The sequence below is a fragment of the Gorilla gorilla genome, chromosome 12, assembly GCF_029281585.2.
Source record: "Gorilla gorilla gorilla isolate KB3781 chromosome 12, NHGRI_mGorGor1-v2.1_pri, whole genome shotgun sequence".
In the NCBI taxonomy this organism is placed as follows: Eukaryota; Metazoa; Chordata; class Mammalia; order Primates; family Hominidae; genus Gorilla; species Gorilla gorilla.
In genome coordinates, this window is record NC_073236.2 from 36,050,614 (window position 1) to 36,064,486 (window position 13,873).

At 38.4% G+C, this 13,873-nt stretch overlaps 1 protein-coding gene across 4 annotated transcripts in view; it reads left to right on the top strand.

Annotated features, from left to right (window-relative positions):
* VWA3B (von Willebrand factor A domain containing 3B) overlaps window positions 1-13,873 on the top strand; it is a 225,651-nt gene that overhangs the window by 151,810 nt on the left and 59,968 nt on the right. For all 4 annotated transcript variants that reach the window (XR_008677081.2, XM_031008311.3, XM_055378491.2 and 1 more), the window contains exons 18-19: window positions 847-934; window positions 1,031-1,187. Coding sequence is in view for 3 of the 4 variants with exons in the window: in XM_031008311.3 (XP_030864171.3) it covers window positions 847-934; window positions 1,031-1,187 (245 nt within the window). In the remaining variant the exon portion in view is untranslated. The remainder of the gene's footprint in view (window positions 1-846; window positions 935-1,030; window positions 1,188-13,873) is intronic.

Here is a 13,873-nt window from a genome sequence, read left to right on the forward strand (position 1 = left end):
CCTCAGCCTCCCGAGTAGCTGGGATTACAGGCGCCCGCCAACAGGCCAAGCTAATTTTTGTATTTTTGGTAGAGACAGGGTTTCACCATATTGGTCAGGCTCAAACTCCTGACCTCAGGTGATCCACCCGCCTCGGCCTCCCAAAGTGCTGGGATTTTGGCCCGGCACAGTGGCTCCCTTTCAATTAACCTGTCATATTTCCTAAGTTGTCTACATGCACATTCCTTAAAGGGCTTATCAAATGATGATTGGGATATGATCTCTTAGCTATTTAACTAGCTCACACCCAAACACACCTCCTTCTGAATGCTGCTCATTCAACAAATATCCCTTTTCATTTATAAATACACGTTTATATAAGGATATATTTAAAACCCCAAATATTAATTTGAAAATTTGAACTTACAACTAAACAGGACCTAACAGGTTTTTTGGTTTTCTACAGAAAGCTGAAGAACCACAAAACAATCTATCAGAAATTAAAATGTTGATCAAGCCTCTCATATAATTTGGGGGAGTCCAAAAGGTCAATATTGAACAATCATCGGTTAATGGTATTTTTATTGCACACATTTTAGAGGTGTGTTTTCTGAATGAAAGAATGAATATGTCTCATTGTCTCAAAACAGTGGTAGTGCCGTATTTACCCTTGCATTGGTCTGTAGTGTAAATTGCAAAGGAATCTTGCCTGAGAGCCCGCTCCGACAAATCAGGATATGTTCTCTGAAATGTGGTCCATTTATTAGCTCTCAGTCACAGCTGAACTGAGACAAGCGTGATCCCTTTGCATTTTATGTAAAACCCATATGTGAGGAAAATACACAACTGCCACTTCCCCTTCCACAGAAATGAGCATCCTGCTGGCTGAGGAGTGGCTGGATGACAAATCGTCAGAAAAGGTGACGCGAGAAGGAAGCCAGGTTTACGACCACGAGTGAGTTCTTTAATCTGACAAAGACAGTTCTGTTATGCTTTTGTTGGTTAACCATCAAGTTGTAAATTTTAAAACACCACCTCCTTGTGTTCTTAGTTCTTCAGATGTGTCTTCAGAAAACTGGCTGAAGACCTATGGCTTGGTCGCCAAGAAACTCACCCTCATGGATGCCTTGTCAGTGGCAGCCGTCCCGCACAGCTCCACCTATGTTCCCGTCCTGGACAAGCATGTCATGTCTAAGGTCTTTGATGAGGTAAACTGATTGTCTATACGTCCCTACTTGAGGCCATTTTCATTTTCTGCTCAAATAAAAAGTAGTCCAATTTCTTGTGTGGTTGTAACAGAAATGTATTTTAGCCACTGGGGGAAAAAGTATTTGTAAAGGCAGTAAAAGGGAGAGAGAGAGGCTTTTAAGAATTTGGGCGCGGTGGCTCATGCCTGTAACCCCAGCACTTGGGAAGGCTGTGGTGGGTGGATCCCTTGAATCCAGGAGTTTGAGACCAGCCTGGGCAACATCGTGAAACCCTGTTTCTACAAAAAATACAAAAATTAGCCAGGCATGGTGGCATGCACCTGTAGCCCCAGCTACTTGGGCCACTGAGGTGGGAGAATCGCTTGAGCCTGAGAGATCGAGGCTGCAGTGAACAGTGATTGCGTCACTGCATTCCAGCCTGGGTGACAAAGCGAGATCTTGTCTCAAAAACAACGAAAATAAGAATTCTCTTTTTAAGCTGAGAGAAACTGATCTTGGTTGGGTTGGCACTTCATGGTTCGTTGCTAACAGATAGAAGTGTGGGGCTGCAGAAATGATTGAAAACTCTAGGTCAGAGTCATGAGTGAACATCAAATATCATCCCTTTATGAAAGGAAAGGGAGGACTTGCGAGAGATTATGTCCTTCTTTTGCTTACCTTCTCTTCCTAAATTGAGTGGCATCTTTTGTATCTAAAGGAAAAAGTTAAGAGAGCAAACAAGCAAGCCACATGTTAGCAAAAGAACCACCAGATTGTCCTAGGCGGGTCCCGAGAGGAGAAAAACAGCTTCCAATGGGAGGGCGTGGTAGGGTTAAATGTGGAGGAAGGCCAAGGAAGTACTGAAAACTTAACACTGAATTTGGCAACAAGGAGGTGCTCATCTTTACAAGAATAATTCCAGTGGAACGGCTAATCTCGGGTCCGACTGCAGTGGGATGAAGAACACCAAAAACATGAGAACATGAAGAAGGAACCTCAGTGCTTCCTGGCAAATACAACAGCAACTAACGATTTAAATAGAAACATTTCAGTCTTTGCAGTCACTGAATGGAAACAATATCCTTAAAAGACCTGTCTCATGCTGAAATCTTTGCAGAGGAAATGATACAATGCTTGGGGATGCTTGGGGTTTGCTTTATTGTAATTGGGGTGGTGTAGTAGTCTGGGCGGGGGAGAGTAGATGAAATAGATAGACCACACGTTGATCATTGTTGCATTTGGATAAGACTTAGCGAGAAGGGTCGTTTTACTCTTCTTTCTGCTTTTTTGTGTATTTGAAATTTTCCATAAAAAGAAGTTGAAAAGATCAAAGGCAAGAGAAAGTTTTTTAAAAAATCAAAAGACCTTTTCTAACTGGCCTTGAAATAGCTGAGATTTGATATATTGGGAGAAGCAGATGAATTGGTGAATTTTTTTCTATTAGCACATTTTAAAAATTATCACCCATGGAGGCTCACCTGCCTGCTGGTTTGGGATGACCAGCGACTCTCCCTCCGGAGGCTGTGTGTGTGTTCTCCTCTAGGCTGGTTCCTGGCTACTTTGCCTCAAGGTGAGTGCTCCTGTCCCTGGCTGTTTCCTTGTGATTGGCAGATTTGATTTATCCCTAATTAGTCAGATGTCAACTCACCACTTGAACTTGACTTCTTCTAGAAGCAACAGGGAGAAACTGAACCCGAATTTATTTCTTGTAGGAGGTTTGGGGACAGCTCCTTCATATTCTCTGCAGTTATATTACTATTCTTGAGTTTTATTTGGGATGAAATATATTTTGTGAACTCTACTTAGAAATAGAATTTTCTTGGGCTTATTATGACTCCTTCTAAGTGTCCCAACAACTTGAGGTAGAGTGAAAAGTAAATTTCTTGAAAAAAATATGGTAGGATAGGGAAGCAGAAGCATAAAATCCAAGGAAGAAACAATAAAGGAAAGATTTATAGGCTGAGTAGGTAAAAATGTTATTTTGCTTAAAAACATGTAAATAAAATGAAGACAAATCTCAGAAAAATACCTGCAACATACATGACAGACAAAAAGGGCCATAGGAGTGATATCTTACGTGTGTGTATCAGTATAAAGCACCGTGTTTGTATGAATCAGTGTTCAGTATGCAAACACACATGCACATACATCCATACCATAAGGGAATGAGAAAATGACAAATATTTGAGTGGAAAATTTAGGGAAAAAGGGAAAAAAAGTCAAAATCATATACAAAAATATTTAACTTTACTGGTAACCAAATATATGCCTTAAAAAATGCAAATTGATAATCAATTAGACACCACCTCCCCCATCAAATTGGTAAGGTCTAAAATCACCAATAAACAGTAATGGCAATGACAGGGTGGGATGGACATTTATATCCTGCTAGTGAGAGTATAAATTGGTGCATCCTTAGTGTAGAATGTTCAGAAGCCTTAAGAGCTTATATTTACCCCAGTGAATTCATATATTACTAGGAATCAATGTAAGGAAATAATTAGAGATACTGAAGTATATGTGCAGAGAATAATTACTACAGTCTTTAGCCAACAATGGAAAACAACATGAATTCAGATAATGGAATGTCATACATTCATCAGATATCACATTTCTAAAGAATAAGTTTCACACGATGAAAAGCCCTCATGCTAAATGAAATATCATGCTAAATGAAAAAAATCAGAATATATAGTGTGTTAGAAACTTGGTTGTTCATGTGACTGATTTAGGCATGGTGGTACTTTCCCCTTCCCTCCCTTTTTTCTTTTACCAAAATGTTAACAGTTTAGCTGGGTGGTGAGATTGTTGGGAGATTTTTTTTTTAATTTATGTAGTTTTTAATTTTTATTGTAGTACTTTTAACTCTGAACATTATTAATTATACACTGAGAAAAATGTTAAGAAAAACAGACCTGGCCAGGTGCGGTGGCTCACACCTGTAATCCCAGCACTTCGGGAGGCCGAGGCAGCGGATCATTAGGTCAGGAGATTGAGACCATCCTGGCCAACATGGTGAAACTCCGTCTGTACTAAAAATACAAAAAAAATTAGCCAGGCGTGGTGGCGTGTGCCTGTAGTCGCAGCTACTCGGGAGGCTGAGGCAGGAGACTTGCTTGAATTCGGGAGGCAGAGGTTGCAGTGAGCTGAGATCACGCTACTGCACCCCAGCCTGGCAACAGAGCGAGACTTCATCTAAAAAAAAAAAAAAAAGAAAGTGAAACAGACCTGAAAGCAAATGACAAAATGATGTAAATGTAATGGGAACTTAATTTTTAATTAACTGCTTTATTTTTATCTGATAAGTAATATATGAATAATTCTCAGTATATGAGATTTAAGCCATACTTAAGTCTTTAGAGCAGGCTTCTCTCACCACTACGCCTATCCATGAAGGAAACACGTTGAATAGTTTGGTGAATTTCCTTCTAATCCTTTTTCTACATATGCATATGTAAGTATGTGCACACATAACGTATTTATACAGAGACACATAAGAACTTTAATAAACATGAATAAGACAATACCATATACATTTACTATTTTAAAAACTATTTTAAACATTTTGTCTTAGAGCGCTTTCCATACAGGTAGATGGTCTCATGCCTATAGTTGCAAGGTTCTTCCCCATTATTAATGGATATTTACATTGTGTTCTTCCTTCCCCTCTTACAAACATTCCTGTAACAGGTATCTTTGCACATAGATTTCTGGGCACATGTATAAGTCTGTCTTTGGAATAAATTCCCTCAAGTCAGATGGCTGGACCCAAAGGGTATGCGCATTTTAAATTTTGATAATTCAAATCATCCCCCAAATTCATTGTACATTTTCACTAGTATGTATCCCCACAGACAGAGTAAAATAGTACTCTCTTCCTAAGAAGAACTCTGTGTAATACTTGATAATCATTGGTCCCTGGTGTGTAGAAATGCTTTGAAAACCCTGAAAGTAGGATGCAGACATAAGATCTTTATTCAGCCTATTCTTTCCTCATTGGTTCATATGCTGAAGAAGCAAACTTAATATTCAGTCCAACATTTAGAAATTTTTTTCTCTGAGATGTATGTGATATATCCATACTCTGTGAATAATAATATGCCTACTCTGAGGTTGTTATGGAATTAAAAGAAATAATTCATACAGTGTAAAGTACTTAGCAGGCACTTAAAATGTTGACTTTTATTATAAAAATATTCAACAAATTTATGCCTATTATATATGCCTGTGTTGGGCTCTAGAATACAGTGCCAAACAGGAAAGCCAACATTCCTACCCAAGCACAACCGACAGTCTCAGGAGGAAGTAGCAATGAAAATGAGAGAAGTTCTAGTTAATGTGACGAGTGGGAAGTGCTGAGTGAAGATGCAGGAGATGCCCCTCACCTGGCTTCAGTGGCCACAGAAGGCTTGCCTTAGCTAGTGGCATCGGAGTTCAGACCCAGGGGAAGAGAAGGAGTTATGAAGGTGGAGAGATGGGAAGAGAGCCCCAGGCAGTGGGGGAGCTCGGGGAATCCTAAGGGACAGAGAATGTTTGTCATTCCAGAGAAGTTTAGTGTGAGTGGAGAAGGTGATAAAGCTGGTGAAGGAAGGGCCTTGATTGAATTAAGGATTTTGAACTTCATCCTGAGGGGAATGGAGGGGTTGTTAGCAGAGGAGGAATTAATTTGGGGTTTGAGCTGGCACACAGAGAATAGTTGGAGAGGCGGGCAGTCAGGAGGCAGTTGGGGAGATGGGGGCAGTCAGGAGGCAGGGCTGGGTGGCTGGAACAAGTAGGCTGTGTGGCTGGAACACTGCGGATGTACCCAAAGCTCTTTATAAAGTCAAGTCAACGATGTGGGGCTGAGAGAGAGAAAAATGCCAAGAGTGATTCTCCAGACTCCAGCTTGGAATATCAAGCAGGGGAAAAATAAAGGATGAGTAGTGAGGGTCCTGTTCTTCAGGGGGGCATCCTAGTCGTCTGCCTCTAGAACACAAAGCCCAGGGGAGGGGATGAACAGTTCTCAAGCGCATCCCATGGGCACTTGTGCTTGGTGCCTTCTGTGGCATTGTGAGTTCTCAAGACAGTCTGCACGTAGGTAGGCACTGCACAGCACACTTGCCCTCCCTTATTCATAGTAAGAATCACTGTGATGACAGGCATATACTGCAGTGATCTCCAGTCTCGCATCCAAAGCACTTTTGTATCTTTGATTCCCTAATATTTTCTCTGACTGGAAGACACCCTCAGCTATAAATGGAAAGAATAACAAAATAATAATCTCAAATATCTCCCACCTCATGGGATGTATACCTTTTTGATGTTTGGACCTTTATGAAAAAGCAGACAAAAAGTAGAATGGAGTTGAAAAGGAAACACACTAGAGTCTTACTTCACTGAGAATCTTAATTGCGTCCTCCTCCTGTGTTCTGTGCACGGCCACATCTGTCTGCATAGAGTTGTAAAGCAGTGTCTGGCTTTGTCCCCAGCTCTTTGTTTCATTCATCACTTATGTATGGGCTCTTTCTTCTCCTGGAACACAATGCTGTTTTGGTTTTCAGTGTTTCCCGGACCAGCCTCAAATCGGTCACCTTGGAAATGAGGTATTGAGCAAAGAGGTTGCCCTAGCAACTCTTCATTACAAGATGCAAAATGGACTCGATAATTTTATCTTAGCTCTTTCAAAAAGATTAACTCTTCCCCAAGTCATATACACAATAAAACTGATTTAGCTATGTAATGAACCTAGAATTTAAAGCTCTTTATTTGCTGGTTGATTTGAAAAGCATTGAAATAATTTGGGAAAATTGGTCTGCACCACTGGAGAGTCTACATCATCACCCATCATCATCGTCGTTATCATAATGTCTTTTACAGCATCCCATAAAGGCTTCCTGCGTTGTCCATCCTTCTCCAGGTTCTGCACATAGCTTTGTGGCCAGATAGCCTGGATTGGTGCTCCAGCTCTGTCATTTACTCCTGAAGGACCATGGCAAGCTCCCTAATCTAGTATGCAGTGCACCCTCTTCATATACTAGGTTCTGAGTAAAGCATTTGATATCATCAAATATCTCATCTAAAACTTAGAGTGACCTGTGAGGTGGCTATTCAGCTCACCATTTAGCTGACAAGGAATATTTGGTGCAAAGAGGCTAGGGGTGCTGTCAAGTCATGACATTTTGTTGCTTTTAAATATAATAGCAATGAACACAAAACACTGATAGAAAAGCTTTTTAATTAAAAATTTAAAAGTTATCACAAAACCTACATATGTATATATTCAATGTATAGAAAGATTAGAAAATGTAGATAAGTGAAAAAGAAAGAAGCAATAGTTATCATCCACCTCATCATCTCATGGTTATCTGGCCAGATCTTCTTACTTTCTGTATATAGATATCCAGACCCTTTGTTCTCTGTTTTTGTTTTTATCATAATTAAATGAAACTGAACATCCTGTTTTGTACCTGCATTTTTCAACCACCTATCCATGAACATTGTTCCATGCTAGCATATACTTATCTACTATACCAGTTTAAATGCTCAGCCTTTTAATTGAAATATATTAATTTAAACTTAAATTGAGAATAGAGTTTTATTTTCTAAAAGTTTAGATTGAAAAACTGTGAGATGTAATTTTTTTTTTTTTCTTGAGATGGAGTCTTGCTCTGTCGCCCAGGCTGGAGTGCAATGGCGTGATCTCAGTTCACTGCAACCTCTGCCTCCCGGGTTCAAGCAATTCTCCTGCCTCAGCCTCCCGAGTAGCTGTGATTACAGGCACGCACAACCATGCCTGGCTAATTTTTTTGTATTTTTAGTAGAGATGGGGTTTCACCATATTGGCCAAGCTGGTCTTGAACTCTTGACCTTGTGATCCACCTGCCTCGCTCTTCCAAAGTGCTGGGATTACAGGCAAGAGCCACCATGTAATTTACACTGTAGTAACATACTCTCATGGGTTTATGAATGATCTTACTGACATGCGATTTGGCCAGCTGTTTTGTGGCCCTGCTTTCATTTTGTTCTATGGAGCCTGCAGGTGTTTCAGTTTGAAAGGCAGACATTTAAGTTTTGGCACTTGGCCATTTGCACAACTGTAATATCTATAAAGCTGTTGCACCTACATTCAAAGATTCCCTGTGTGGGATTTACACAGCTATTACATTTCCATTACACACATCCAATCAGAACCTCTCCTTGGCCAATCTGATAGGAAGCTCTGGGATATTTACAGGAAGAACTGATTTAGTTGAAAAACAGTGAAGTTGGAGAATTCAGTCAGAGTTGAACAATAGATAATCACCAGTTTCACACTAGTTTCTCAATTTCAAAATGTTTTGTGATTGCTTTTAAACACAACTAGAATGTTGTCAGGTGGAATTCGACCTGTTCTACTTTAACAATCAATAGCTGTGGGCACAGTTCTGCATTGTGTGTTCTTAATTTAGCATATGTTAGAACATTTTTTCCTCGCAATAGCCATTTTGGGATGAATTTTAGTGATTACACTAACATTCAGTAATATAAATTACTACAGTTTAATTATTCCTCCCAATTGGGGGCAGTTTACTTGGAATTTTGAAGAATCCTCATTTTCCTGTATCTCTTTGCTATCCCTTAGAACAGTTAACAGTAAAAACAAAAAACATCAAAAAACGTTGCTAAATGGTATTTCAATTTCAATTTCAATTCTTTTATCATTTGTGAATAGTTTTCTTATGTAAGTGAAATATATCTCTTAAACTGTTTTTCACATTATTCATATGTTTAGGAAACACCTCTTAAATAGCACAGTTACATTTCATCCCATGCCTCAACTACCAAGAATTCAAATTTGGTGGAATCCAAACAATTATGTTTTATAATACGATAAACTTAAAAAAAAGTTTTGAATCTCAGCCGTTAATTTATATATAGTTTTAGTCTTTTATTTATTTAATAAATGATTATTTGGGACATGTTTTGTTCTAGAAACTAGTAATTTCAAAGGGGAATAAAGGATTATAAAGTTTGATGAAGAGGAAAGACACACAACAAAACTGCAATTAAATACATTTGTCTATAAAGGAATTGAATAAGAAATTATGTAGAGTAGTCAGTGCCTGGCAGAGAGTAAGGATAAATAGTATTATCACTATTGATAATTACTATTGAGTACAGTGGTTGCTTACAGAGTATTTCATCTCACAGTGGGGAGAATTCTAACAGAATCAGCCCAAATTGGCCTGTTCATGCATCCCAGCAATTCCTTCGGCCCTTTATGGTCAGTGACTGTCTCTCTGCACCCTCCATCCCCATCTCGATCGCTACCTCTACCTCTCTACTAGTTACAGCCTTGTCACACATGGTGTAATTATTCATATCAATTTGATAAGGCTTCTAGGTTAACCTCAAGAGAATTGAATTAAAGTAGGTAATACCTTAAGCCTCCCTTTTTTAAATCAAATATTATCCAGAGGAGTCCCTCGTTAGCCAGTTATGCTTGATTTGCATTATAACAGTAATAAGTAAATATTTTCCAGGGTGCCAAGACCAGGTGGTTTTATTCCCTCTCAAACAGAGCTCTCAATGTCTTCATTAACCTCAGCTCCCTCCCCACTTGCTTTCTTACAGAAGCCGGGGGTGCCATGATTCTGCCCCCCAAGTCCTTATGAGAATGCCCCTTATGACCTCATAGTCACACTAAATTTGACATCATAAAGAAAACATTTCCTGTGATCTCCACACAGCCACCATGTTGTAAAAACTAAGATGTCAGACTCGAAGTGTGGGGTATGACTTTATCTTTCCCTGGATCTGCATGTGGAGAGGACGGAGAGTGGGTGCACACAAGCCAAATCTGAGCTACTATCACACTGAAGCACACAATGGCCACGAAAGGCATGAGGTTGAAATCCACAAAAGAGGGAAGTAGAACACTAAGCAGTGGGTTTTTCTTAAGTACATTAAGTCAGGAGACAAGCTGATCATGGTGAAATGTTATAATGTTGCTTAGTATTCTGTGGTATTGATTCACAATTGTGCCATACTGGGCAAATTTGGAAAGCTATTTACAGACTTCTAACGGGGTATTTTTTCCAGGGAAAGAAAAACCCAAGGGACTTTCATTTTGTTGAGACTGATCTTTTTTTTCTTCTAAAAGTTTATGTGACATATAGCTCTATTTTGAGAGATGATTTTATTTTTTTTAAATTTCTACAAGCTTCATTCTGTTTTCAAAGTTCAGTCCTCCCACCTTTCAGCCCACTGTCTGGTTCCTTCTCTTTGACAAGAATTGTTTAGAAGCCACATGCTGAATTCATGCGGTTGTTAAGTAGCAAGATTGGACTGTGCAGTTTCTTAACTTTCTTTCTCTTCAGTTTTCTAAATCTTTGCCTATTGTTTGTTTGTTTTAGTCTTTGGTGGTTTAATTACCGAATTAAATATATGTAGTTTTTAAAAAAATGAAACAATACAGTAAAAAGTAAAAGTCCTATCTACCTTCTTCACTTGTCTTGAAATCTCAATTTTTAGAAGTAACCACTATTGATAGTTTTAAACCTAATTTTTAAATTTTTCCATTATTTTAAAAATAAAGCACTTCAGACAAAGTTGCAGCCACCTGTGCAACTCCTTTTTGTTCCACTTTCCATTCCTCCTTCTCCAGAGATAAACCCTAGCATGAGCTTCCATATACATTTTAATTTTTTTTTTTTTTTTTTTTTTTTTTGAGATGGAGTCCCACTCTGTTGCCCAGGCTGGAGTGCAGTGGTGCAATCTCGGCTCACTGCAACCTCCGACTCCCGAGTTCAAGCGATTCTCTTGCCTCAGCCTCCCAGGCAGCTGGGATTACAGGCACATGCCACCATGCCTGGCTCATTTTTTTTTTTTTGTATTTTTAGTAGAGGCAGGGTTTCACCATGTTGGCCAGGCTGGTCTCAAACTCCTGACCTCAGGTGATCTGCCCGCCTCGGCCTCCCAGAGTGCTGGGATTACAGGGGTGAGCCACCCCACCCAGCCTATTTTAATATTCCTAATACAAAAGCACTAAAACATCGTCCTACAGGTTTAAAACTTTATAGAAATGGTATTACACTGGAAGCACCATTATGAAACTTACTATTTGTTTTAACATTACGTTTTTGAGATTTTATCTATCTTGATTTATTTTTCCTGCTCTATTTTTCCATTAAGTGCAATACCATTTTTTGTAAATACGAATATATTTGAACTTTTTTTAACCTCTTATTTTTTATGCTTTCTGTTAAATGTCATTTTTAAATGATCACTGCTTGTATTTCTATTCCTTTAGTGATCGTTTTAAAAGTTTTAATGTAATGACAATTTTTTTTTTTTTTTTTTGAGACAGAGTCTCACATTGTCACCCAGGCTGCAGTGTAGTGGTGTGATCTCGGCTCACTGAAACCTCCGCCTCCTGGGTTTAAGTGATTCTCCTGCCTCAGCCTCCCGAGTAGCTTGGATTACAGGCACCCGCCACCTCCCCCAGCTAATTTTTGTATTTTTAGTAGAGACAGGGTTTCACCATGTTGGCCAGGCTGGTCTTGATCTCCTGACCTCAAGTGATCCACCCGTCTTAGCCTCCCAAAGTGCTGGGATTACAGGCGTGAGCCACCGTGCCCAGCCAACAATTTTTTTTAACTAAGTCTCAAAGTATTTTGTATTTTTATTCTCCTCCCAAACACAGTGGGGGATTTTAGTACTTTTTAATTAGTCATTAAAAACCTTTCCCCCAAAAATCTTGTCACTGTGATTTAGAGTTTCACTTTTGCCTTTAGGACATGCAATCTTTTTTAACTTTCAAGAGTTAATTAAATTTTTTAACAGTTTCAGCTGTGTATCTCTTTATATCTAAAAAGCATCTTTAGTTTTCTCTTTGCTGTTGAGTGATAGTTTAGCTGGATATAAAAGTCTCTGTTAACTGTAAATTCCCCTTAGCAAATAAAGATATTATTTTCACATATCTATTATCTGATATGTATACTACTCCTTTATACAGTCTGTTTTGTTTGAGTTGCTTTTAAGATTTTCTTTTAGATTCGGTATGCTGCAGTCTTATGATGATGTGTCTATGTGTGGATTTGTTTTTAGTCTTCTGTTGTGGGCTGATTTTTTATCTGAGGACTTATTTCTTTCATTAAACTCTAGAAAACTCAGCTGTTATGGTTTCAAATGCTGATTATCTAACCATCTTTCTATCCTAGTCTTTTAAAATGTCTATTAATATATATTGAAGTTTCTCAGTCGTCATCTAGTTATCTATATTATTTTTGTCTCTCTGTGCTATATTCTGAGGAAAGTCTGCAGTACTATCACCCAGTTCACTAGTTCTTTTTTAAAAATTTTGTGTAGCCTAGAATTTATTCTATTAAGATTATTTTTTGTTTGAATTACAATGTCTTTTCTTCCAAGGTAAATTTTTTTCTTGTTTTTTTTTCCCATCCATTTCTTCTTATGACACTTTAGTAAGTTTTTGTACTTTTATATGGCTGTAACATCTTTGAACAACCTAATAATAAATAAACAATTTTAATCATAATTAATTTAAAGTCATTGTTAGATGGCTCATAAAATTAATTTATTATCATGTGAATTGACATTCTGATTGTTAATTTGCTCAGCTATGATTTTGGCATTTTTTGGTGTGTACTTGGGAATTCTAGTATGTTGGCTCATTTTCACAAGATTCTTTAAAAATCTGCCTTTTCTCTTTCTCCTTCTATTTGGCAGTTGCCTAAATCCATCCCCTTGATCCATCCCCCAACCCTCATGGGCATTTATAGCTCTTGTTCCATGGTGATGTTGTAGATATCACAGATTCAAAGAGTGCCTTGATTTAGGTCTTGTGAGGCTACATCAGTGTCCTCTCTCCCTAGGCAGGACCTTCTTTCAGGGGTGAGAGACCCTCATACCAGTGCTGACGTCAGGCATTGAGCCTGACATAGGCCTTTGTTTTTCAGAACACTCCTAGTCCCACTAGCTTTCCAGGAGTTGAACTCCCTCTGCCTTGCCATCTTTGGACACACAGCTTAACAAGCCCACAGCTTCAACCCCACTCATATGTTTACATTTCTGCTCAGCTTTTTGTCTCTAAAAACCTATCAGCATGTATCCCTTTCTCTCTGTCTCTCTTTCTCTTTCTTTTTCTCTTTCTTTCTTTCTTACTTTCTTTCTTTCCTTTCTTTCTTTCTCTTTCTTTCTTTCTTCTTTCTTTCTCTCCTTCCATCCTTCCCTCTTTGTGTTATTTTCTTAAACATAGCAACAACAATAACATTATTGTATCATTTTGGAGGCAAGAGGAAACATAAAAGCATAAACTATGTCACCTCAATTAAAATTAAAAATTTACCTCTTAAAAATAATTTCCCACATTTCTAAAATGTCTACATGCTCCTTATGGGTGGAATCATTTTTGAAACAATGACAGTATAGATTGGCATTTTCCTGTTAGGCTTTTTTGCATTTTTGTTTAAATATTAATATATGGAATATATCTTTTTGGGAACATGCGTTTATTCCTTTATCAACAAACATTTGTTGAGGGCACACTGTGTGTCAGGTACTATTCTAAGTGACAGGAATACAGTAGTGAATAACACAAAATGTCTTGTCTTATGGAACTTACATTCTGATAGAGAGAGGTAGGTAATATGCAAATAGGTAAACATAAAGTTACAGTTACTATTAAGATTAAAGAAGAATTTGGAAAAAAAGATTGAAGGAGGGCTTCA